We start from the raw sequence: 27,970 nt of genomic DNA, 5'->3' as shown, positions 1-27,970 counted from the left end.
CCTCACAGACAGTCACCCGGAGGAAACCCACGCAGACAAAGGGAGAACACACCACGCTCCTCACAGACAGTCAGCCGGAGGAAACCCACGCAGACACAGGGAGAACACACCACGCTCCTCACAGACAGTCACCCGGAGGAAACCCACGCAGACACAGGGAGAACAAACCACGCTCCTCACAGACAGTCACCCGGAGGAAACCCACGCAGACACAGGAAGAACACGCCACGCTCCTCACAGACAGTCACCTGGAGGAAACCCATGCAGACACAGGGAGAACACACCACGCTCCTCACAGACAGTCACCCGGAGGAAACCCATGCAGACAGACGGAGAACACACCACACTCCTCACAGACAGTCACCCGGAGGAAACCCACGCAGACACAGGGAGAACACACCACGCTCCTCACAGACAGTCACCCGGAGGAAACCCACGCAGACAGAGGGAGAACACACCACGCTCCTCACAGACAGTCACCCGGAGGAAACCCACGCAGACAGAGGGAGAACACTCCACGCTCCTCACAGACAGTCACCCGGAGGAAACCCACGCAGACAGAGGGAGAACACACCACGCGCCTCACAGACAGTCACCCGGAGGAAACCCACGCAGACACAGGGAGAACACACCACGCTCCTCACAGACAGTCACCTGGAGGAAACCCACGCAGACACAGGAAGAACACGCTACGCTCCTCACAGACAGTCACCCGGAGGAAACCCACGCAGACAAAGGAAGAACACGCTACGCTCCTCACAGACAGTCACCCGGAGGAAACCCACGCAGACACAGGAAGAACACGCCACGCTCCTCACAGACAGTCACCCGGAGGAAACCCACGCAGACACAGGAAGAACACGCCACGCTCCTCACAGACAGTCACCCGGAGGAAACCCACGCAGACAGAGGGAGAACACACCACGCGCCTCACAGACAGTCACCCGGAGGAAACCCACGCAGACACAGGGAGAACACACCACGCTCCTCACAGACAGTCACCTGGAGGAAACCCACGCAGACACAGGAAGAACACGCTACGCTCCTCACAGACAGTCACCCGGAGGAAACCCACGCAGACAAAGGAAGAACACGCTACGCTCCTCACAGACAGTCACCCGGAGGAAACCCACGCAGACACAGGAAGAACACGCCACGCTCCTCACAGACAGTCACCCGGAGGAAACCCACGCAGACACAGGAAGAACACGCCACGCTCCTCACAGACAGTCACCCGGAGGAAACCCACGCAGACACAGGAAGAACACGCCACGCTCCTCACAGACAGTCACCCGGAGGAAACCCACGCAGACACAGGAAGAACACGCCACGCTCCTCACAGACAGTCACCTGGAGGAAACCCACGCAGACACAGGGAGAACACGCCACGCTCCTCACAGACAGTCACCTGGAGGAAACCCACGCAGACACAGGGAGAACACGCCACGCTTCTCACAGACAGTCACCTGGAGGAAACCCACGCAGACACAGGGAGAACACGCCACGTTCCTCACAGACAGTCACCTGGAGGAAACCCACGCAGACACAGGGAGAACACGCCACGCTCCTCACAGACAGTCACCTGGAGGCTGCACCACCGTACCGCCCTTATTATATTACTATTGTTTTGTAACATTGGCGGCATGGCGGTGCAGCAAGTAGTGTCACTGGTAGTTGGATTGCCGACTCAAAAGTGTCCATAGGTGTAAGTGTGTGAGTGAATATGTGAGTTTGTATCCTCCTGTGAAGAACTGGCGCCCCCTCCAGGGTGTGTTCCTGCCTTGCGTCTCCAGTCATTCCGGGTAGGCTCCAGACCCAACGCGACCCTGAACCAGATAAGGATTACAGACAATGAATGAATGAATGCTTCATTAGTTCAATGAATTCAATGAATGAATGAATGCTTTATTAATAGAAGAAACAACATCTCATAAATCCTTAAAAGTGTATTAGATGTAACCCCACAACTTTGTTTATATGTGTCTGTCTACAAATGAGTAATTATTGCTCGCCTCTATCTCTGCTCAGCTTGAGAGCACGACAAAACTAAGGTTTTATTTTAATCTAAGGTGTGGTTCAACAAATCTAACCTAAGCCTCATGTCAAATGTGCAGCAGTAAAAGAGCTGAGTGTCATTCCTGTAGAACAGTCCTCAAAGGTGCAGTAGTCAGTTTTAACCTCAGTGCCTGTCTGTGTTATTGTAGTTCATTTGCCTAGGCACAAAGTGTCACACATCCTGAATCCTGACCATTGCACTAGTCCATCGACCAAGTAGGAGAATTACAACAACAAAAATATGAGTTCTGGTTTGGAATGCGGTTGTTCAAACTGGTTTCTCAGGCACAGAGTGCATGTGGGCAGATGCTGTTGCTAAAATAATATATATATTTTTAACCATGTCCTTCATACTTTACAGTTACTTGGTATTAATTAAATAATTAATTAAAATGGCCTATAACACCATTAAGCTAGCTGGCTAACTCTACAGTCCTCAGTTCTGGGCTTAACGCTGCAATAGTCAGTTTTACTAGAGTGTCGGTCTGTGTTATTGTAGTTCACCTGCCTAAAGTAGGAGAATCACAATAACAAACATGTCAGCTCAGGTATTAATTGCAGTTGTTCAACCATTTTTTTTCTCAGACAAAATGTGTACATTGTTGTTGAAAATATATTTTAATAATGTTCTTCATATTTTAAAGTTAATTGGTGGTATTTAAATTTTAAATTAAACTGCACACAGCACCTTTAACTTTAAAAGCAAAATCTAAAAACCCACTGTCTGATACCCTCATGGTTAAAAAATAATAATAATAATAATAATAAAAAAATAACCCTGTTCTGCTAAACAGTGCTAAACTAGGAGTTGTTCCACCAAGCAGGATTTCTGAGTTAAATGTGTCCATTAAAAGAGCTGAGGGTCATTGTACAAATGGTCACTGTGCAGTGGACTTAAGTTAAATGAGTTAAACCGTGAGCCCCCCTGGTTAGTGAACTCGGGGGTTCAACAGTGGTGTGAGACTTTTATTGTGAAGCCGTGCGCTGCTGCCATGTTCGAGGCTGTTGTGTCCGAGGCTCCCAGTCTCCGCTGGTGTGTTTAATGGATGTGGACCGTGTCTGCGTCTCCGTGGGCTTTTTAACTCGGGACCACCGCAACAGGACTGTAATATCACGGAGAGTAATGCCGGCCGTCCTGGGAGTCTTAAGCCGTTACTCCCGCTCGGCTGGGCTCCTTTCCGTGGCTCGCTGTGGTCTGTAATCCCCTCTGTGTGCGCGGAGCAGAGGGCGCTTTGCTGGAGGGCTGTTGTTATGGTTGTTGTTGTTGTTTGTTTGTTGTTGTTTGTCGTGAGCCGGACTGGAGAAACTCCAGCTCGGTTTAACGGCGTATTATGTCATTTCTGACCACTTCTCTTGTACATATCCGCCTTTAAACACGCGTTATTGCCTGTAAAGTGCTTTAAAGCGCCTGTTTGCGCGTAGGAGCTGGTAACCTTGAATTCACCAGCCGTGGAGGAACTTCTTTAATCCGGTTTATTGAGTCGTTTTGGGGCGAGGATGAGTAGAAAACACCACCATTTCAAAGGAGCGGAGGTGAGCTGCTGTGTGAAGTACTTTCTCTTCGGATTCAACATTATATTCTGGGTAGGTGTTTATCTTTCTTTACATTCCTGACACTTTTATGTCTTGTTTTAGTATTGCTCTGCATACTTTGCTACCATCTTCTTCAATGGTCAGGGCAGGTTGTATTGAGCAGGGGGATCATCCTCAGGGCTGCAGTGACACTGACGTGGTTGTGTTGTCTTTAGTGTGTGTTGTTGGTGTAGAGTGGATCAGACACAGCAGTGCTGCTTGAGTTTAAATCATGCGCTGTCCAATCTGTGAGTCTCTCCCATCTCGTCGTTCCACCTTGTAGATGTAAAGTCAGAGACCGTAGCTCTGATTTGTTGCTTCACAGTGTGTGTCGGTCGTCCTCTAGTCCTTCATCAATGGACACAGGACGCTGTCGGCTGGATATTTTTGGTTGGTGGACTGTTCTCAGTCCAGCTGTGACACGGAGGGGTTTGAAAACTCCAGCAGCACTGCTGTGTCTGATCCACTCGCACCAGTGCAAGTCACTTTAACACAATGTCACTTGATCAGTGGTGGTCCTTGAGAGTCCTGGTGAAATGGGGCTAAGAAGTATGCAGAGCCTCAGATGGACTACGGTCTGTAATTGTAGACCTACAAAGTGCTCCTGTTAAGGTTAGTAGAGCTGAAAGAATGGTGAATGAGTAATGAAAGCAATTTTAATTTGTAACTGCTGCAAAATTTAAGGTGGAACAGAAGAATCAAAGGATGTCTGTGACTAATGTGCTTTCAAGTGTTACCCTTTAATCTTGTCTTTCAACAGTCCGGGACCTTTTCTGACTTTTGTGTTCTTCTGAAATGAGTGTTATTTGGTGTGGTGAAGCACAGAGTTTGAGATTTACTGTTAAAACCGTAGAGTCATATCTTGAATCCCATCCACCCACTTCCTAGTGGGGCCACAACAGAGTGGGGTTTTCATGTTTAAAGGGGAGTTCACCTTTTTCACATTAGGCTTTTTCAGCCACGTCACACAGTTTTATATCCATTACTTGAATCTTTTGTTAAAGCCCCTCCCACTCTCAACAAACGCCATTCAACATCCACATCACACACACTGCACACTCACTCCTTGGCTAATGCAGACAGATGTTCATGGTACTGACTTTGACCTGTATTGTTCATGAAAAGGCAGTTGCAGAGGCTAAAGCATTGAGTTGTGTTAACTGTCTTTTCACACTTGAATCACACACGAGGATTTATCTGTTGTGCCTGGTGCCCTGCTTGTGTTTATCTATGTGCTAGAACAGGCTATTTTGTGGCCTTTGTGTGTGTGTGTGCGTTTACAAATGATGTTTCCTGGAAATTGATGTCATCATGATGTCTGGTGTCTCATAGGTGGGGGATGTTCTAAAGTGCGTAATGTGAAAAAGCTTATTGTGTAATTTGTGCTTTATATTTATATTTTCGGATCATTATTATTATTATTAAAAGGGGACATATTATACCCCTTTATGCCCAAGCGAACACAGTTCTGGGTCTTAATTAAATGTCTGTGACCTGCTTTGGTCAAAATACAATGAGGATCAAACACCACAGCAGCGTCCTCCACCCATTTAACCAGCCGTGTTCAGAACGTCCGCCTAATGTGTTATGTTTTACTGACCGTTTGGGCAATGGGTAGTGAGTGTGATAATGTAGCAGTTTGCAACATATACTTTGATTTGCTCATTGTTTTTCTGCATTAAGCCTAGTGCAGATTTTTTTCAAATACCCCTCAAGGGGACTTCTGAGGAACTGGGTGTGCTCCATCTACCTTTGGCAGCTCAGAATTTTACAGAAGAGCAAACACTGAAAAATGACTGGCGACACTTCTACTGCCTTTGTTTACGCTGAATATGTCTGCATATCTTAGTCTTTATATCTGTGGTAGAAGTCCTATTTTTATATACAATGTAGCAGTTACATTGTGTCCAGGGTTGGATACTAAAAGTGAGAGAGCATGGATGGGTGAAAACAATGCTGTCGAACCAGAGAAACAGAGACGCTATGGAGTACGGCGTAACACGACAAATATGATGCTTAACACAATATTTATGCCAGAAGGTTGTTTTTAAAGGCAACACCTACGATTCTGGGCAAACACTGCTCTCTCAATTGTTTACGTTCAGAAGCTCTAGAGGGTTATATCTGAAGAAAATAAGACTATTGTTGGTCTGTTGCTGAAGTCGTCTGCAAGGTTTTATTTATTTATTTTTTCACTGTTTAAATTACCACAGAAACTCATTGGTAAATTGAGTTAGCTTAATTTTATAGCGCTTTCACTCTGTGTTTACTTTCATGCAGTTAGCGCTCTCCAAAATTTAGAGTAATTTCCACCATAAGTAACACCTACAGCAAAAGTAAGTCAATAATACCCTGCTATGGAGTAGGAATAAAGCAACATCCTCAGCTCAGGTAATGCTTTTCAACATTTGTAGGTCTACAAGAAGTCCACATATTGTTACTCTGTCATGAGCAGAGAGAGAATGCCTAGCATACCGGAATGAGACCAAGATGAGTTTGTATCAAGCACCAAAAGTGGTTATACATGAGGGGAAAAAGGTAAGAATTTGACTGAAATCTGAGGGATAGCTGTCTGCTGGTCAGGTTTGGTGTGCGGTACCAGAAATACATTATCACAATGATATTAATCATCACCTCTACTTTCTCCATTGTTTGGCACAGGGCATGGTAGAGAGGTTGGCTTTATTAATTAGAAAGGGTGTCTACAAACTTTTGAACATGTAGTATGTAGGGCCAGAACACCGTGTTGTAAACAGTGTAGATCCTGGCAGACACAAGGATGGATCCTGCTTCACTTGTGAATGGATTTGGAAAGCGACTGCGGGTCCAGATTAACCTTTACCTCAGCCATTTTCCACCTTGGCAGCTGGGTTGAGAAATGAGCTGCGTCTGCTGTAAACTGGATTATCAGCCAGAGTTCAGAAGCACTGCAGAGCTTTGCTGCGAGAAGCCCCTTTCATATAATCCATATTAACATAATCCATATTATTGTACTGCGCGGGCGTGATGTGCTTCGCGCAGGTAATGCGGCGGTTCTTCGAGCCCTGAGCTGCAGCCGAGACTCGGCTGGAGAAAAACGATTTTCCAGATGCGCATTTGGCCATTTGGGAAGCCGTGCTTTCACTAGCGGAACTGCCACATGAAGGAAATACAGTCAGCGTGGGCTTATTTGCTGAAACAGCAATGTTGCTGTAAGAATTGATCTCAAAATCCTGCACTGTTCCAAAAGATTAAGAGACACCTTGCCTGCTTTGAGCTTAGATTTTCTTGCTCTGACTTCTTAATTAGGTATCAAAACACGAGGGAATATTGAGTTAGGATTAAACAGCTTTTTGTTTGAGTATAAATAGCTGTCCAGAAGTGTTTAACTGATTGATAGACATGGTGCTAAAGTGACAGAGGCACTGGGGGAACTGGGTTTAGTCTGGACTAGTGTTGTCACGATATCAAAATGATGACCTTCGATACAATGCCTGCCTAAACATCTCGATATCGATACTGAAAAGATACTATCGCAAAAACCTAAAACATCGGGAAAAGTACTTTCTCCACATGCTGAGGGCGGTCGGGACAATCACTGGTATCCACTTGTTAAGACGTGTTTTTGCAGTGTCTCCCACAGCTCTGTCTCTGGGAACAGAATAAACACAGAGGGAGCTGTGTCTCCCGCTCTCGGTCAGCCCCAGTGTGTTAACGAGTTGTGCTACCGGCAGCTATACTTCCGTAAAAAGTAGCTACGGTTTGTTCAGAAAGTCGCCGGTGCTAGTCAGGTTTTTTTTTTTAAATAACTTTGCTAGAATGTCAGAAAATTGGCTAAAACTAGCAGCAAAATCGTTAAGGGAGGGAGAGGAGGTGCACACTGCCCCCTGCGGTACTCTTTGGAAATACGGCTTTTATTTTAAAACGCACTCATTCTTACGAAGATGCAGTTTTCGGCTCATTTTAGAGCGGTTTGTACTACTCCACTTTAACACTAGATATCTTAAGTCCTACAAACAGGATGACCATTCAAAGCTTAAACTGATGTAGACACTTGGGCCAAGGTCTTCATTCATCTTCCGGCTTTTGTTTCCATCATTTAAGTTCCAGTTGAGTACATAGAAAGACAAAAAAACAAAAGCATCTGTTGTTCTAGGGTTGTTGCTGAGGATAACAGACCAGCCATTTCTTTACATTTTACCTGATTCACTAGCAATTGTAACACGACAAGTCCTTGCTATTGGTTTACAGAGGTGTCAATCACTTCTGACCCGCCTGCTGAGAGTTCTGAGCGAATCCCTGTGGAGAGCGCCGTCCAGCAGCGCACCCCTCACAGCCGGCAGCCGCTCATTGGTCCACAGCTACGCTGAGGAACGCCCTCAGCTTTGAATTCATGAAGGCTTTACGTTAAACCTGCCCATTGTCTGGGCTCCAGGAGCTCCAGAACAATGCGGTAACAGTTACGCAGGAAATAAAGGCATGTTTGCTGTGGTGTGGTGAGCAAGGGATGATCTTTTGGAGCTTTTCACTAGTGAGGCTCCTTTCCTGAGACTGTAAGTGATTTTTAAAGGTAGAATCTGAAGAGACCTTAGGTGTCTGTTATGGTTTAAAAGTCCAAGTTTAAACTGCGTCCTGCTCCAGGTGTAAACAGTCAGTAACTGAGCAGGGTTGGCTCTCTGTTTTTCTGGAGAACGGTTGAGTGAAGGCGGCTGAAAATCGATGTGTGAGTATTTGTGTTTTGGGTAGAACTGAAAGGGGTTAACGTACCGGTACTAATTATATGGGGTATTGTAAAGCATTGAGATACTTTTCTAGTATCGGTACACCGTGCAGCACTAGTCTGGACTGAAAGACGGCCACATTTGGTGCCTGGCTCTGGGTTCCAGTTTGGATTCTACTGCTCCCTCTCCAGGCTTAGTTTTCCAAGTGATCCAAAATGCCTGTTAGGATGCTGTGTTGTTCCAGTACAACAGTAGATCATCAATGAATATTGGTCCTAAGTCAAAAGCACAGTGGTTTAAATCTTTAAACCCTCCTACAGTGAAAAGGATGTGTTTAAAGGAAATCAAGGTAGTATTCGTACATACAAAATTACAGCTTTAGATAGTAGTACAGAAACTGAACTATGTAACTCTTGGAGCAGGGTGGGTATTATTACTGCAAAGTTGACAGCACTGCAAACTATGGCTGGGCAATTAATTGAAAATGAATTGAAATCGAACTGACTAAATCTCACCTATAACAAAGCAACATTAGCAAAAATATTAGGAAAGAAATAGCACTGTAGAGATATTCAGTCGTGAATTGATTTTAATAACTGTGATGTACTTGAGGGAGACACCCCTACAAGAAACAAAAACAAAACAATCACGTATTATTCATTATCAAAGTAAAATGTTGAATTAATTATGATATTGATTTGTTCGTATCGCCCAGCAGTGCTACAAAAACATTCTGTAACTCCTTGTTATGTTCCTGTGTAAATGGGTTGGGAGACTGTTGTGTAGACTACATGGAATATGATCGCATTTGATTAGCGGGAATATGGGAGTCATGTTGTACTGGGTGTTTATACAGATTCTGAGTCAGAGTGAGGGAGTGAAAAAGCCTTGTTTTGGAAATCCTCACTATCCTGGAGGAGCCTTGCGTTGTCATGAATCCCAGCCAGTGTGTGGAGTTGTCTCTTGTTGTTGGGTGATGAATGGTGTGTGTTGTGTGGTCTTGGTGAGTAACCCCCTCTGGAAGGCGTGGTGCTCATTACCACCCCCACCACTCATTAATGTCGCCTGCCTGCAAATGGTAACCTTGCATAATGTGCGCCTTCCATTGTTGGAGGAAAATGAAGACAAAGAAGTGCAAAGATCCATCCTGACACTGTGAAACTGTATGTGGTGTGTGTGTGTGTGTGTGTGTGTGTAGTCAGAAACTCCTGTGGTTTGATGCCGGATGGAAGCGGAACGGACAAAATCAAACCTGTAGTGGTGTATTTAAAAAAAAAATGCTGTCACTCTAATTTAAATAATACCAGCCAGGGATATTTATTGGTGTGTGTTTGCGGAACATCCAGAAAAGAATCCAGAAAAGCATATTTTGACAATTTATCACAGAATATATAGGGATCATAATATTATTCAGCAATATGTAGCTTTATTTTTATGTGTACTATAGTTCTTTAATAAGATTAGATTAGATTCAACTTTATTGTCATTGTGCAGAACACAGGTTCAGAGCCAATGGAATGAAGTTAGCATCTATAACCAGAAGTGCAATATACAGTATTATTTACATAAAGTGCAACAAGTAACTTGTACAGTGGCAAATAGTAATAATAATCATAATTCCAATAATAGTGTAATACAGGAGGTCCTCGGGTTACATCAGTCCCGAGTTACGATGTTACGTGGTTACGACACATCTCCCATTTACTGTATAAAGCCTTGTTTCGACTTATGTGGTTTTGCGTCGTAAACGTCATAACGCGAACTTCGTTTTTGCTGTGTGCGGCGGAAGAATACATGGTTACGCGTCTCTGGATAGGTGTTAGGATAGGATAAGTGCTTACAGTGTGTTATTTACGTACAGTATGTATGTATGTTCCGGGTTACACTGAAAATCTGTTTACGACGCGACGTAGGAACAGATCAACGTCGTAAGTCGAGGACCCCCTGTATACAGTGGGCAGGGTGGTGATGCTGCAGCTGGAGTTACTTCCACACAGCTTCAGGGTCCTGGGTTCAAATCTGTGAGGAGTGTGGTGTGTTCTCCCTGTGTCTGCGTGGGTTTCCTCCGGGTGACTGTCTGTGAGGAGTGTGGTGTGTTCTCCCTGTGTCTGCGTGGGTTTCCTCCGGGTGACTGTCTGTGAGGAATGTGGTGTGTTCTCCCTGTGTCTGCGTGGGTTTCCTCCGGGTGACTGTCTGTGAGGAGCGTGGTGTGTTCTCCCTGTGTCTGCGTGGGTTTCCTCCGGGTGACTGTCTGTGAGGAGTGTGGTGTGTTCTCCCTGTATTTGTGTGGGTTTCCTCCGGGTGACTGTCTGTGAGGAGCGTGGTGTGTTCTCCCTGTGTCTGCGTGGGTTTCCTCCGGGTGACTGTCTGTGAGGAGCGTGGTGTGTTCTCCCTGTGTCTGCGTGGGTTTCCTCCGGGTGACTGTCTGTGAGGAGTGTGGTGTGTTCTCCCTGTGTCTGCGTGGGTTTCCTCCGGGTGACTGTCTGTGAGGAGCGTGGTGTGTTCTCCCTGTGTCTGCTTGGGTTTCCTCCGGGTGACTGTCTGTGAGGAGTGTGGTGTGTTCTCCCTGTATTTGTGTGGGTTTCCTCCGGGTGACTGTCTGTGAGGAGTGTGGTGTGTTCTCCCTGTGTCTGCGTGGGTTTCCTCCGGGTGACTGTCTGTGAGGAGTGTGGTGTGTTCTCCCTGTGTCTGTGTGGGTTTCTTCCAGGTGACTGTCTGTGAGGAGTGTGGTGTGTTCTCCCTGTGGCTGCGTGGGTTTCCTCCGGGTGACTGTCTGTGAGGAGTGTGGTGTGTTCTCCCTGTGTCTGTGTGGGTTTCTTCCAGGTGACTGTCTGTGAGGAGTGTGGTGTGTTCTCCCTGTGTCTGTGTGGGTTTCTTCCAGGTGGATTTGCTGTGTGTCATTGTCCACAAGTGTGACCATGAATCAGACCGCGATTAGACAGTTACAGGACAAGAATGATGAAGGAATGAATGTCATACAGTGACGGAAACGACTTCTGAGGCTTATGTCTGTTTAAGTTGAGTGTGATATTTTAGGACAGCAATTAGAACAACGTGTTACTTCCATGTTTCATAGGTCCAGAGCACAACATAAGAGAAGCAAACATCTAAACAGCCCTGTTCAGAGTGGTTTCAGCACCTGTTTCTTTAAATGATAATGAGCCACAGCTCAGTTCAGCGTCCATTTAACTCAAATAAACATGAATCCAGCGCTGTGATTGGGGACACTCGGACGAGGAGATGGGCCTTTCTATATACATAAGACACAGCACATTATCACAGTGACTCATTTAACCTCATGTTTTCAGACTTGGGCAGACCATTAAAAAATTGACTGGGTTGCTTTATTTCACAGTATGTGAGTTGGTGGGCTCCAGATCCCCACAATTTTTTTCATATGTTCTGTTCAAAATTAGTGACAATGTCCTTGTCCTTAAAGGCAATGTCTACGATACATACGGAACGGTATGTTTGAGGGGGAAAAATGACTGTTGAGATTTAACTTGTCTGTAAGTGTTTATTCACTGTTTGAATTACCACAGAAACTCGTTTGTAACTCGAGTTAGTTTAGTTTATTTTTTTTGCACTTTCAGTCTGTGTTTACTTTCATGCAGTTAGCACGCTCCTGATTTTGGAGTAAGTTCCGTCTTAAGTAATTACTACAGCAAAAATAAGTTAATAATACCCAAATATAGAGCAACATCCTCATTTTGCTTCGTGCTTTTCAACACTTTCAGGTCTTTTTAAAAACTTTCAGATGTTTTTCTACTGTGAGCACTGAGAGAATGCCTAGCATACCATTTTGAAACACTTTTTTTTTATCCATTTACAGACACCGGGGTTTCTGATTGGAGAGCTGTAAATGGCAAGGAAACATCCTCAAAGTTTAATGCAAATGTTTTTGATTACACTTGTGAATGTTGCCTTTTAAGTTGTAGAAACGTCTGCAATGATTTGCTGGAATTTAAACTTGTAGCATGTGAACCTCTCACGGCCCATCCTCTAAAAATCAGTCACCCTTTATTTGTTTTTTCTTATTTTTTAAACAGTGTAGTTTAATGGCCCTCGGCTAAGTCTGTGGTCGGCTTTTGGCTGCGTGTATTCAGGAATCTCTGACGTTTTCCACTGGCTCCTGTGAGTCGAAACGTATCCAGCTACACAGATTAGCCTCATCTTTGGCTCCCGAGCGCTGGCTAAAACAAGTAGCCTTTAGCCAGCTTTCCATCCAGCTGTCAAATAATAAAAAAATAAAGTGACATCGTGTTTCCATCAGCTCTCTCCAAGAGCTTAAAACTCAATCTCATGTATATAAAGACATTTCTGAGAAGAGTGGATCATATTTACAGAGAAAAATAACCTTCCCCCTTCTCCAGGTAGCTCTGACTGGACACAACAATTGTCCAGTCTATTATTCTGTTCACGTTTTCTAGTCTCCAGTGTCATTGGCCATTACAAAGTTGAGGGTCGCCCGCCAAGATATTCCCTCTTATATTTTTCCTATTTACCTGCTTTATGAAATGCCGCCAGGTATTTTAGGCAAGGCAAGTCAGGCTTATTTATTCAGCACCTTTCATACACAATGGCAATTCAAAGTGCTTTACAGAAACAAAACAGTGGAGTAGATCGAAATAAACGCCAGCAAAGAGCTTATGATAAAATAAAACAATTCACCTCTAGCTGATGTCCCAATGCAAGCCCCGAAAATGTAATGTGATCAGACACAGCAGTTGCTGCTGGAGTTTTTAAACACTGTGTCCACTCACTGTCCACTCTGTTGGACACTACCTACCAATGTATGATCCACCTCCCCAGCCATACCCGAAGAGGTCCTGACCATTAAAGAGCAGGGACGACAGACTGTAAATGTAGAATTAATAAGAGCTTCCATATGATCAGTGGAGCCGATAAAATGGCCGATGAGTCCATGTTACAGTGATGATTCAGTGTAGTAACTGCTTTAACATGACGCCATTAGTACACCGTTAGATAGATTTAAGGGCTCTCAAATCCAGATACGCAGTCAGTCTTTGCCACTCAGTGCTGCTCCCAAATAAAATAATTAGTTTTATTTTTATTCAACTGCTGAAACTTGTGTCCCATCCAGTAAGTGATGTGCTAGAGGCACTTACACAGTGGGACCGGAGTCATTTGGGGACAGGGCCAAGTAAATTTGAGTGTCATCTGCATAGCTGTGGTAGCACAGCCCACAGTCTTGTAGAGTCTTGTTTTTTTTTTGTGTGGATGATAATAAATCATTCCTGTTGTTTACTGGGTGCTTTGAATTCCTTTGAAAGGATGGTGTAAATCATTAGAGGCTGAATTGTAAGTTCTAAGTTGCATCATCTGCTCTCTGAGGTAAACTTTGCATAATAAAAGTTCACAAATCTTTTAAAACGTAAAGGTAACATCTACGATTGTGGGGAAACGTAGTTCTAAACACAGTGTTTTTTTTAAGGTGGAATGGTATGTTTGAGGGGAAAAAAATAAAGTAAAAAAACAAAGACTAGTGTACTAGACCGAATCAGTTTGTTTATTTACTCATTTACAGACCCTGGGGCTTCATAAACACATTAGACTGCAAACCGGGCTACCCCTGTATTTGCAGAGTGTAATTCACCTTTACAGGACTGCCCTGAAATCAGGCAGGTGGGGGGTGGTTTCCTACCCTCCTCCAGAAGAAGCATAGTGCAGTTTCTGAAGCGTCGAATCCGGAGTAGCAACAACAGAGGCTCTGTTCTCCCTTTTATAGCGCAGTGGATCATCACAGTGATTTTGAAGCTGTAATTCTGAGGTAAAAATACTACTTGGCGTTCCTTTAACATCTTCAGAAGCAGTCAGTCTGTGAAGTGCTGTCTGCTCTGCTTCATCCTGAGGTGAATTCAGCACTGCTACTCCTTTGGGCTATGATCTCTGTATTCTGGCTAATTTCTGGCTCTGGTGTGAAATCCTGAATGTACTCTTAGCTAGCACTGGTGAGGGAAAATGATATATGTCTTATATTGCTCTCTGCTCAGTGTATTAAACAAAACTATCACCCCTCAATGCCAGCCATCGCTGATAGCTCATGTTACAGAATGCTATGCTAGTGGTTGTCTCAAACTTGCTATGCTATGTTACAATAAGGTCTTGTTGTAATGGGGCACACTCATGTAGTGAATGGGAATGAGAAAAACTGGGTTAAAATGTCCATCACCTTTAAAAATACATTATAACTTATAAAAATAATGTGGTAAAGAGGCTTTTAGGGTGTACTCACACTGGCCCCCATTGAATCATACAGTGCTGGAGTACTGTTGTCCCTCTCCTCACTCCGCCGCTGGCCTGAGCTCACACTGTGTTTTAAAGTTTGGAACCTGAGCACACTTGTGTTAGCAGACTGTGACTTTTATTTTGAATGGATGCATTTTTTTCTCAACAGCACAGTGGAGTTCAGGGTTGTACACTCTGGATTATTTGGAGTCATTTTGTCAGCAGTGCTCTCTCACATACTTCATAGATTTATCGATCATGTAGCGCAGGGCTTTTTTTAATCGCAGTGCCTAGTTGTGAATTTTAGCAAAAGTGTTGACAAACACTTCCAGAAAACCCTGCCCCTCAGCAGTAGACCCTGTAGGAGTAAACCGGAGTGACCCCTTTGCCGCTAAGTGTGTTTACATTGAGTGCTGGAGCACTGACATCACAGTAAACACACTGACACTTCCAACTGGACCGTGCCTGGGCGAGGTTCAGCGTAACGCGCCCAGGAACAGCACAGAGCACTCGCATTTTTCAAACCAACTGGACTTTGGGGGTCAAACGTACTCCACACAGTAGGGATAGCCTAGTGTGAGTACACCCTTAAATAGTCCTTTATCATCCATTGTTAAATACAAATAAAATATGTATTTTCCTAAGTAGTGATGTATCGATCACGTTTTTATTGCCTTGATACCGATCTGAGTCTTTTAAATATTCAGTATCCACTGTTACACAGTGCACACTTCATTGTAGTTATTAAAATCAGTCCAGTGTATCTGCTCAACACTGAATAAGGCATTGCCTGCATCAAAGTTGCTGCTTAATTTACATTAACAATGTAAACAAAAGGTGTCTTCAAAAATAGCTCATTATAAATTTGCTGTGGTAAAAATGGAACATTTCAAATAGGGCTGGGCGATATGGTCAAAATTTATATCATGATATATTTCTAAATTTCAGCCGATATAATACAGATATAAACAACATAAAAGCCACAGATAAACTGCCCACAATAAACAAGAAACATGACATCACCCTCAAACCTCTCAGCTTTGTCGATATTTTTAAACCAACTTTAATATTTGGGGCAGTTAACTGATGACTTCGCCCTGTAATGAACGTCAGGCAGTGACGGACGCTGTAAATAATGTATATCAAAATATTGAAAATGTCTTAGGAGTTGGTGTGTTCTCCCTGTGTCCGCGTGGGTCTCCTCCGGGTGCTCCGGTTTCCTCCCACAGTCCAAAAACACACGATGGTAGGTGGATTGGCGACTCAAAAGTGTCCGTAGGTGTGAGTGTGTGTGTGTGTGTGTCTGTGTTGCCCTGTGAAGGACTGGCGCCCACTCCAGGGTGTATTCCCGCCTTGCGCCCAATGATTCCAGGTAGGCTCTGGACCCACCGCGACCCTGAACTGGATAAGGGTTACAGATAATGAATGAATAAATGAAAATGTCTTTAAAAATCATATCATTGTTATTGAAACATTTTATATTGTGATTATAAATTGATATTAAATTATTGTCCAGCTCTAATTTCAAAGCGAGTACTATAATCCCAATACCACTCGAGTGTAATGCTCGAGTAGCTCAATATTCAGAGTTACTGCTGCCGCTTCAGACCTTTGTGACAACTCTGCAGAGGGCTTTTCATTTGAAATGACGGCTACAGGAAATAGTATTGGGAAATGAGGATGCCCGACTACGGTGGCCAGCAGAGTCAGATCACAACAACGTTTTACAAAGCGTTACAAAATATTTAAAAAAACACCAGTGCTGGAGGGAACATTCACATTGGTCACAACCGGCTTGAGGAGGAGGAGAGAGTGAGCTTACCGCCTACAGAAGACAGAGGATCGAGGTCAATAAAGCCGATACAGATCAGTAAAACAATGCTGTGATCTGCTCAGGATGCCCCTAACCCTAAGAAAAATGACCAACAAAGTGTAGGATGATTGAGTCACGTTTCCATGGCCGTTTCCATGGTTTTCAGCCCTATAGTTAGCTTCTCTGCGCTCATGGTTTCTGTATCATATTGGGGGATAATCATAGTAGGCATGCACTGAGATTTTTCCCTCTGTTGACCAGGATGTTGGGTTTCAAGACACATGTAGTAGCAAGTCTACTGTAATTATATTAGCTGTAAATTCACAACATCCCACCCGTGGTGTCATGAGGTGCTTTGCCTCTTAAACTAGTTCAAATACAAGTTCACTGACTTGTTCCCTCACTCACACACACTTACAAACATGAATACATTTGTTTGTTTTTTATTTTTGGTCTGGTACACCTTGAGCTGTTGTTTAGACCGACAACTTTACTTCTTTTTTTCAACATTTTATTTTGTTTCTGTTGGTGTCCTGCTCCGAGTGTTTGGTGCCTGAGCGCGAGTTCCTCTTACAGAGTGTATGAGAATGAACCGATGCCCTGCTCCCCTTAAAGAGCTCAATTCAACTGTTGTGCTGCCCCCTTATTGTTTCTTACACTTTCCCTGAAGGGACAAAGGCCAGGGACTGGACCGAGCGTGTGCGTGAGAATGAGAACATGTGGTCAGATAGAGTGAGTTTGTGTGCGTGCACGTGCATATTCATGAGGAATGAAAGAACACAAGCGTGTGTGTGTGTGTGTGTTTTCTAGTTATATCCGCCAGGTTCACATGGCAGATGGGAGCCACATGTCTGTTTCCCCTCTTTCTCTGTTGCTCAGGGGGACACTATACTCTTGCCATTTTCCAGCATGCTACACACACACACACACACTCTCGCTGAGACCTCACTCTGACTCATTCTATCTAAACCACTCTTATCGAAAGCCTCGAGTCATTCTCTTAACAGACTGATCAATTATTAAAGCACCAAGATGAGGATGTTTCCGTTGATGTGTTTACAAGAAGTGATCTGACAAGCTGAGTAACAATTCACACCGCTCTGGGAGGCTCTGGGAGGGTACGAGTGGTCAGTGTGACGGCATGGTACGAGTGGTCAGTTGTAATGGTAAATTACATAACAATGAGCTTATGGGAATCTTCAGTACTTGGTCTTTTCTATGTCAGGACCCACCTACACTGCCTGGCCACTTTGCACTTCTCAAATGAGGGTTTGTCCCTCTTCTTCTGAGAAGCCTGTACATTAGATACTGGTACATTGATGTGAGGATTTGGTTGCAATCAGTCTCTGGAACATTAGTGAGGTCAGGTACAGATGTTGGATGGTTATTTCCAGTTCATAAACCCCACTCCAGCGCTTATCAACCCAGAATACGTTGTTCCACTGAAACACAGACAATATCAATCACACAGTGTAATTCCAGCACCCAAAGAGCGGTTAGCACTTTTCTCAAAGTCACCCCTAAGTGCACTAACGTTTGGAGGAGGGTAGGAAACCACTCCACTAATTCTCCTGTGATTTTAGGACAGTGCTTTAAATGACAATTACACTCTGAAACTGTAGGGGGAGCTACAGGAGAAAAATATCAAATCCTACCTAGTGTAGCTTTAAAGTAAAGATGCATGAATACAGGTACTGGTATTGTGTATTTGCCCTATACCTTTGTTCATTCACTTGTAATCGCAAATAAGGCACCGATACCACCCTCCGATACCTTGTGCCTAGTGCACGTTACTGCGCTAATGAGCAGACAACTCAAAACGTTGGTGATCTGGAATTATTTCACAATCAGTGATGGCAACCCAAGCAAAGTGGACTGCAGGGAGAACCCGAGAGCAGTCAGTCCGCCGCACAGTTTGTGAGAGCACTGTTCGTTGCCCGACTTGGTTTTTCCTCAAACAAAATATTCTCCACTCGCGAGTTTTGAATTGGATCAGGCTGCTGCTCCTAAATTAACACTCAATACATAAACACTCCCAAGTGCAGAACTTCTCAGCCTTATAATGGAAACTGTCTTGTTTCATCTAATGTTACTAACTACAGGGAAAACTAATTGTTGTTGGTGTAATGTGGGAAAACGATAAATAAGAAGTGAACAATACAGTTTTTAATTAAAACAAAATAGGTTTTTAATAAATAACTACACCATTATTCAATTCCCCTGATTTGCTTAATTCTACGCAAGTATCAGTATCGGCAAATACAAAAATACACACACTTGTACTCGTCTGGAAAAAAATATTATTTACCCATCTCTACTTTAAAGTTAAATCTAAAAGCTGCCCCACCACAACTATTTCCCTTTTGGAAACGGTTTGTTGTGTTTCCACCAACTTAAACAGGTTCGTGATATAGAAAATTTCCCAGATGAAGAAGCTCTAGAAAGAGCTCAGAGAAACAAAGTGTTATCCAAACACGGTCATTTACAGAGTGTTATATAAATAAATATAAAGAAAATATAACAGGAACATGCTTCATTTTTGTGTATGTGTGTGTTGTTGAATTCTGCCACATCGAAACGAGCGACTCCGCAACGACCCCTCTCCCCCCGCTGACGACGTGGCCTTGTTTCTGAACTAAACTGGTGGAATCCCAGCCGGTACAGGTGAGAGCGTCAAGAATCCAGAATCCAGAAAGTCAAGGATCAAACACGGCACCTGCCCTCTGTCCTCTGGTTGACAGCGTAAGGCAGAGCAGTATCATGATAAGAGGAGAATGAAGAAAGAACGATGGGTAAGGAAAAGAATGTCCTCCATCCTTAGACAGAATTAACTGACGAGAAATCTATAACTTCACAGCTTTAGCCTCCAGCAGCGCCCTCAGCGTCGTAGATGCTGTCAGCAGGCTATGTAAATGTTTTTTGGCTCAGTTAAGTGATGACAGGTCTGGGTTCAGCTTCTGTCCACAAGCTGCACTGTACATCACAGCTCACAGAAATATACGTGCAAATTCACACTAGCCGTGATGAGAATAATGTCTGCCGTGCTGATCACGCCACTTTCAGAGTGGTCTCTTCTACAAGAACAAGTTTGGCAGAGTATGCGCCCTCTGTTTTCACTCTTCTGCTCACAGTGTTGAGGAAAACTGTCAAGTTTAAAGACCCCTCAGAGCAGTGGAGGCTGTTATTTCAACAATGGGAGACCCTTAGTTTTAGAAGAAATGTTGGCGGAGAAAGATAAAGCAAAAATGGCTAAAATCCAGAGCTTCTGCTCCTCACTCCTCCATTTCTTTTTTACTCAGTGCTCTTATTTCTCTGTGCTCCTTGTGTTTGCTTGGTTTAACTTGGCTCTAGCACCCGTTAACAGTGCTCTGATATGAGAAACTCAAACAAGAGGTGGAAGTACCTGCTCGTGAAATAAGTGAGAGTAGGGATGGGGGCATGTTTTGTTGGGCTCCTCAGAGGGAGAGACGGCAGAATTAGAGACACTAAAAGAGCTAACTGTCAATGATCCTGGTGATCTTATAATCTGACAGACGAGATAATCGAGATTACACTTGCTCACAGTGCTCAGAGACTGGGAGACAAATACCCCTCACCATGTGCCCTGATTAAGAACCATGAAAACAAACAAGCAAACAGACTGGTGGCTATGAGGCGATATATTAGGCAACACTCTTTACCACCACCAGCTGTTACTTACATAACAGAGGCTTTCGTGCTACCCCAGGTTTTTAAGCATTGTTTTTTCTACCACCAATCTCATTACAGCCCATGTAAGCAGCTTAACATACTGCTCATAATAATAAAGGACTTACTATTTCCAAAGAACTCAACACAGATTTGATTACCTGCTTAAAAGCATGTGTTGTTTTAAAATGTAACACTGGTTTCCCAACCCTGCTCACTAGGCATTAGCAACATTAATCTTGGGGGATCCAGTGACAAGGGACTGCTACGACACACAGCTGTTTACAGCTGGCATTTTGAATCTTTGGGTAGACATGTTTGTTAGTTTGAGGCTATTTGGGACGCAGCTTGAGCTTCTTGTCTACTGTTGTTTTGCAGCACTTCCTGTGCTGGTGGTGACATCACTAAGCGAATGCATACAGGCAAAAGACGAATGAACATCTAATCTGACCGTTCACATTCATGTTGCATGCTCATTAATCAGATACATATCCAATCTAGGACCTAATATGAACGTGCCCCAAGTCTGATTTGGGCTCCTCATTCCTGGGCTCTCACACCGAACTGAGCTGTGGCTCATTATCATTTAAAGGAACAGACGCTTAAACCGGCCGTTCAGAACATGGCTCTTTAGACAGGGGGAGAAATGCTGCTGTGGTGTTTGACCCTTGTCCTCTTTTGACCAAAGCAGGTCATCGATATTTCACTAAGTCCCAGAACTGTGTGGGCTTGTAGATTAGGTGTAAAACATGTCCTCTGGAAGTTGGAAAAGTACCACTGTCTATCAGTCCCCCAGCCTCACGATGCTACCAAGCTTATGACCATGAACAGAGCAGGGGGCATTTTATATGCAGCTGCACTCCCTGCCTTAGAAGCCTGAGGTATCAGTGGGTATTTGGCGTGTAATCTACCGGTGATAGGAGCAAGACGTGCACCTCTCATGACCCTGAGAAATCATGATTTTATGTTTTCCAGAAATTCACCCGCCCTAAATAGGCATTCCTAACAATTCCAAACAATGCCTCATTTAGCCTTAATTCTGTCTGAATTTTCGTCCATTTTATAAGTAGTGTATCTTTGTTGGTTTGGTTTCTGTGGAGAAGAGTGATGGAGGCATTTAAGACGGTAAGAGTAGGGCGAGGTAGCGGAACAGTGTATGCTCTGTACAGAGCAGGTAGCAGGGTGTGAGTGAGCGGTGTCCCGCTGTAATCCGCTGGGATTAGTCATAGCTGGAGGGGAATGGGATTATGGGATTAAAGCTGCTGATACCTGACCTTTGACCTTCACCTCCCTCTGCTCAGGCTGCTCTGCCACACACACACACACACACACACACACACACATAGCACGGGGAGACTGCAGACCCAACCTCTGCTCTCAGTAAACATGAACTTGCTTTCGTTTTCTCAAGGTATAACAGACGGTATTGTGATTATTAACAAAAACACACGGGTTTGGCGGCGGAATGTCTGCAGCAGTGGTGTGGGACTAACTGATGTTTGCTAAACATCTAAAATGACCAAAAGACAAGTAACTGAAGTGAAAAGTCTTGGTTATTAATATTTAATGGAGAGAATACTAATACATCTGACTCACAAGGCATTTATATTCCTGCATTTGAAGTACGACTCTGAAAATCTGAAGTGTTTAACGGGTCGTGCAGCCCTAACCCTTCACCCTACCCCATTTTTTTTCAAGAATTGTGACCCCTTTGGGCGCATCCCTGTGAGTAACTGTATACGTGTGGGAGCAGACGGACTGAATGGTGTAAATAACGTGAATGGTATAAATGTAACCTGATGGTGTGTGTTTGTGTTGTGTTTCAGTTGCTGGGAGCGGCGTTCCTGGGCATCGGACTCTGGGCATGGGCTGAAAAGGCAAGTAGGCAACACAAAGACACAGTGACAGAATGATTCATGACATGCCTTAGATTCCTCATCTTTGTGTGTGGATGGTAACCTAAGCAACCATCGCGAGAAGCCGATATCGAGCGTCCCTCCTTCGCGCGGCTGGCCTTTCTGCAGAGAATGTGCTGGTTGTTTATTGTGCTTGTGAAAGAAGCACTGTAGCCTGAGCTCATACTGTAGCTGTCAGCAGAGGATCGCTGCAAGTTTGTTCAAGAAGGACTATGAAATGTGAATGTTTTAAAATACACACGTAATAAACACAGATTAAACCACCTCCTTCTCCCTACATTCACTGTTCATTGTCTCAGTTTGTAGTTCTACAATTACAGACTGTTGCTCTTCATGCTTTGTTTGCGCCGTTTCACTTGGTCGTTCAGAGCCCAGGTATAGTTTTGGCGGTGGATCATCCTCAGTGCTGCACTGACATGGTGTTGGTGTGTGTTGTGCTGGTACCAGTGGATCAGACACAGCAGTGCTGCTGGAGTTTTTAAAAGCCCTCTGTGTCACTGCTGGACTGAGAATAGTCCACCGACCAAAAACACCCAGCCGACAGCACCCTGTGTCCATTGACGAAGGACTAGAGGACGACCAACACGTACTGTCCAGCAACATATCAGAGCTACGGTCTCTGACTTGGTGGAATGTCTCACAGAGTGGACACAGTGTTTAAAAACTCCAGCAGCACTGCTGTGTTTGATCCACTTGTACCAATGCCACACACACAAGGGCGGTTGCTTTAATAGTGTGACTAATCTCTGTATCATGTTGTGTGGCATTTGCACAGGCCAATTTTTGAAGATTGTTCCCTCTGATCTGTTAAATCAGCAAATAGTATTTGTGCATGAAAATGTGTTTCCTGTATTTTCACTTGTCAGATCAACAACGTGCCGTTTGACCAGGGTGCTTACAGGAAGGGGAAGACCTTTGAAGACCATTTTTCTTTGTTTTACGGGCAAATGTGGGGCCATTTTAATGTTGAGTTGGGTGTGGTCAGTGCTATGGTGATAGGAGAAAAATGGTGTGCCAATGCACAATCAGTCTTAACGACAGAGCGGTCAACAGTGGCCCTGGGGTCAGAAAATGACCAATGATGAATGGGTTGGAGGGAGTCGATCGGTTGCACTGCAACAGATGTGCTACAGTCTGCAACTTTACATTTGTGTGAACTGTAATGTAAGTGGTGAGTGGGTGAATATCTTCTATTAAAGCAACACTTGGTAACATTTGGTATTTTTGCTCTTGGGCTCCTACAGTTGCAGGAGTGGGTGGGAGAGGATGTGGATTCCTATCCTCCTTCAAAAGTTGAAGCACGATGATTTGGAAACTGTAATTGTGAGCTAAAACACTACCTAGTGATGCTTTAAAGATGTTGTTCTTTGATCCACCAGTGAGATATTGTGTGAGTGTGTTGTGCTTCTGTACGAACGTGAGTTGCAGGGAAGTTATTAGGTCTTTGGAAGCTATTGACACTGATAGTCCAGCAGTGCCAGAAGGTTTGGATGACGCAAGTCTGAGTTGCGGTTGTCCACGAGTCGAGATGTAGCTTCTACCAATAGCACACTGAGCAAAGTCATACGGCGATGTAAAATACCACATCTTTCACACGTGTGATGTAGGTTTAAAATAGACCCTAACCCTCCTATTGATCAGTAGCTATAATAATGTCTACCATTTATCACTGGCTTTGTTCCGCACTGGTGTGGCCTGGATTTTAATTAACGATAGGCATGTCACAATTATTACAGAATTCACACGAGCACGATTATTTAAGCGGAGGTTTCCACACGTTAGCTTTCAGTTATGTGTGATATACACTCTCCAATCAGCTATGACATGAAAACATCCTTGTTTCTCCACCTCTTGTCCATTTTATCATCTCCACTGACCGTACAGGGGCACTGTGTAGTCCTACACTTACAGTCTGTAGTCTATATGTTGCTCTGTACACATTGTTACCCTCCTTTCTCCCTGTTCTTCAAAGGTCAAATTGACCATCGTCAGCGCAGAGGTGACACTGAGGTGGTGTTGTCGTTAGTATGAGTTAGGATCAGGCACAGCAGTGCTGCACGAGTTTCTAAACACTGTGCCTGTGAACTACAAACACACACAGCACCCACTGATGTGGGTGGCTAAATAAGATGCAGAACTGGACTGCACCTCTATGGTCAGGGGAGCCAGTAATTAATATATTTAATATTAATAAACTCTTGATACGAGGGATAACTAGTTTCAGCAACTTAAAAGGAGTTGTTATGAACATGAATTCTGGATGTAGAGCTGGAGTTGTCCTCGTAGTGTTCTCCTTCAAGTGTGTTTGCACGTCTCTGATGAAGCATCTTCTGCCTTCACCCTCCAGCTTGGTAGCATCCTGTGATCGGGGGAGGCTTAGCACGAGGGTGGAACTGGCAGTGACGGAAAACCGAGGACGTAACTGGGCATAAATAAAAAAGATATTAAAGACTTTTCACCGTCGTAATGAAACACGTAAACATTTGGAGCGCTCTGAGCTCATTACCATGCCACATCACTCTGATGTTGTTTTATTAAACCCCTCATTGTGGCTTTATTACTGTGATACCAGGAAATCTGGAGCCATATGGCTTTCATTATTCATTTATTGTGGTAGCAGTTTTCTCTCAGTTCCAGCTCACTGCCTCTGTGCTGAGAGCAGCGCGTTGGGCTCAGAGAGACGGATTACCGGAGCGCTGAGGTCTCTTTAGGTCTGAGGCAATTTCTCTGTGAAAGGTCAGCCGTGGTGTGCTCTTGGACGAAATTGGCTCACGTTCAAACTGACTTAATGAATCTAGAGCACTTAATTGACTTATTAATAAGCTGGGAGCGGGCCCAGGCTTGTCGACAGCACGTCAATGCCCGCTATCGATGACGGCCCCTCTCTAGGAACCCCTGATAACACCGTGTAAATAATTAATGAATCAGCTGCACTTTTTGATTTGCTAATTGTTAATCATTACCTGTTCATTAATAATGAATTAATTGGTTACGGGGTTTTTTTTTTTCCATTCGCTAATTGTTAATCATTGTTTCATTAATGGTTAATGAGGCAGGAGATCTAAAGCCATGTTCCTAGTTGGGTGTTATTATAGATCAGGCTAATGATGGCAACAAGACTGCTTTTTGGCTTTTGTTGATGATTGTGTGTCCAAGTTCCCCAGTTTGTGTGGATGATCACTTCCCTTCACTTAAAAGTGTGGCTACCCTGGAGTTTCACCACAGGGGAGTCTCATTTCCAAATTCCGTACTTCCTCAGAGTCAGGTAGGGCTTGATTCGTGGTAGCTCAATCAGACCAGGACCCCTGCACCCACCACCTCTGGCAGCGGTACATTGAAACTAAAGCTAAAAGGCTAATGGAAGTTGATAATACAATTTAGCATTGTGCTAACTGCAGGTGTCAATTATCACACTCTTACCTCTAACTCGGATGCGGAGCATTTCTATGTTCTTTTAACTGCATTCAGTCACATACACATTAGTGAGGCCAGGTTCAGATGTTGGAGGATTAGTTCTGGATCACAAACACCACTCCATCTTATCCCGAAGGTATTGGATAGAGCCTGTCACTCCAGAGAACATACCCCTTTAACCAACACTTTTTGTTTTGTTTTGTTTTGTTTTGATCAGACATGAACCTTGGAGAATCTGTAAAGAAACTGCAGAGATGTCCCAGGGTGGTCCTTTCACACATGCAGCGCACAGCAAGAGGTTTTATGTGTGAGGCTCGTTCCCGCAGCGGGAAATGAAACACGTCTTTTAGGTGTGGAGCGGCACCTGTGTAGCACATGCAGGAGGAATAGGGGTGTGCGATATGACGATATCAGACCCTAAAGGATAAGAATATGTCCACGATACACCCACCATCGCAGGGAGGTCATTAGGTCATGCTACGATACATATTCAGTTTGCTGCAGTTTTAGGTTCATATAAGCTAAGCAAAGCACACTATGTGCTATTCCACTTCATTCCCACCCTAGAGACACGCAGTTAAACCAATCATAGCAAACCATCGTGTTTGGATTCCTTCCCTCTCCCCTTTTCACAAGCGGGAAGGCCATGAATGAAAAACAAAAAAAAAGTCAACGTCGTTATGTTTGTATTTTCCCAAACCAAAGTGGCCAAAACGGTCTGGGACGGATATCGCGGGTGTTTGCGTTCACACATACAGCTCCTCTGGGTATATTCCGGAACATTCCTGGAATCACTGTGCATGCGTGAAAGGGGCATTAGTGATGTCCAAACCATTTGGACATGTTTTGTATTTCTGTGTTCATTTATATATTAAAAAAAACTTGGTGTACTTTATTTTTCCATCCTTAAATATTATACTCAGTGTAAAAAGCTCTTTGAATGGCGCCAACTCCATTATTTGTTAGCTCTAGCACAAACTAAAGAAGTGAACTCAAGGAGTTGCCCGCCCTGGCTCCATTGTCCAAGCCGTGACAGTGGAGCACTGGCAGAGACGCTGGAAAATGCATTTTTGCATTAAAATATTCATGACAAGACAACTTTATGCAAACGTTTAGGAGTTCTCATGGTGAAGAAAGTACACATCCTCTGCAGAGAACACACATCAGCACACTTTAATGCAGTTACTGTACTGCTGTTAAAATCAGTTGCTAAATTTAAGAAAATGGCAGAAAGTCAATATATAAGATGTGACCTGTGCAAAAGCATTTGTTGTATTTATTTCCAATACATTTAAACTAAAAGTCCCATCTGTAAGTTCCCTCTAGTGCAGAGGTAATCAAACTTTTCCCCTGGAGAAGCCCCCACGCCACCCCCTCAACTACAACAAGCTTGCCAACATGTCAACTACTGCAGCATCTGTAAAAGAAAAGCACTTCCAATCTTTCCATTTCTCCAGGACTTTTACTGTCTGTGATTAACAGGCCACAAATTAATATAAAATGTAGCATGATGATAAGAGCACACACGCTCCTGCTCTGGTGGGGGCTTTGTCCTGTCATCAAAGGGTCCATCTTCAGCCTAAAGTCCTTGTTGCTAAACTTCTCAGCTAATTTTGCTTCATTATTTAAAAATAAAATTATCAACGTTAAAGGCTAAGCACCACTTAATGGACCTCCATGAATATTTCACATTATTGTAGTTACTGACATATATAAGTATGAATTAAAATGAAAATAGCAGCTTAATTTGCTTTAAAACTGACAATTTTATTAAATTGACGGAAAAACCCGAGCTCGCTACGGAAATTCTTGAACGCGACCGTGACGTCACTGGTGGACAACAGCTGAACAACGCCGCGGTAAAACACCGTTATGACTGACTGTTATGACAGTATCTAGCTAAATAACCAACATTATTCATGACAATAGCCTAGCAATAAGCTAAAGTCAAATTTAGAGGTACCGTTATTCTTGTAAATGTGATCGAAGTCGAACTCGAATTCATCCGACACTATAAACCTCCGTAATGCAGCTACGTAGCCGAGTATAATCTGAGACACCGAGTTTAGCGAGTCAAGCTAACGTTAACTAACACGAACTAAAACAGGCGAAGTGAGTGTACTCACCCTGTTTACCTCCATGTTACAGAGGCTCTTGAACACCTTTCGTTGGTGTCCTTACATGCCCATATTGTTGGAAAAGCGCCAGTGAAATGAGCTACAGATAACGGAGTGAGCGGAGGGTCCTTTCCAAAGTGCGCGTTTAAAGTTGACAACGGCCTTTTAAACCTTATTCCTTGAATTAGTAAGAAATAACATGTTTTCTGACTATCAATAAACACAAGTTAGGAACTCAAATCCCACTGTGTTTATTTGTTTGACACTTTCATATCGCTGGTGCTGAGCCTTTAATAAATTAGTTTGTGGAAAATAAGAAAATGGCAGGGTATGAATGTGAAAACAAATGAATGTTTGATGACAGTTATTTAAATATTTATTTTGCAACCTCACATCTCACCCACACTTTTCTCGTGCGGTATATGCACAGTTTGAATACAGTTTCCT

At 43.8% G+C, this 27,970-nt stretch overlaps 1 protein-coding gene across 2 annotated transcripts in view; it reads left to right on the top strand.

Moving 5' to 3' along the window:
- The first annotated feature begins 3,086 nt into the window (after positions 1-3,086).
- Positions 3,087-27,970, top strand: part of tspan17 (tetraspanin 17) — a 47,975-nt gene continuing 23,091 nt past the window's right edge. For both annotated transcript variants that reach the window (XR_010802190.1, XM_066667839.1), the window contains exons 1-2: positions 3,087-3,639; positions 21,903-21,953. Coding sequence is in view for 1 of the 2 variants with exons in the window: in XM_066667839.1 (XP_066523936.1) it covers positions 3,553-3,639; positions 21,903-21,953 (138 nt within the window). In the remaining variant the exon portion in view is untranslated. The remainder of the gene's footprint in view (positions 3,640-21,902; positions 21,954-27,970) is intronic.

Source organism: Hoplias malabaricus, chromosome 4, assembly GCF_029633855.1.
Source record: "Hoplias malabaricus isolate fHopMal1 chromosome 4, fHopMal1.hap1, whole genome shotgun sequence".
NCBI classification, from domain to species: Eukaryota; Metazoa; Chordata; class Actinopteri; order Characiformes; family Erythrinidae; genus Hoplias; species Hoplias malabaricus.
This window is presented reverse-complemented; position numbering and strand designations above follow the sequence as displayed.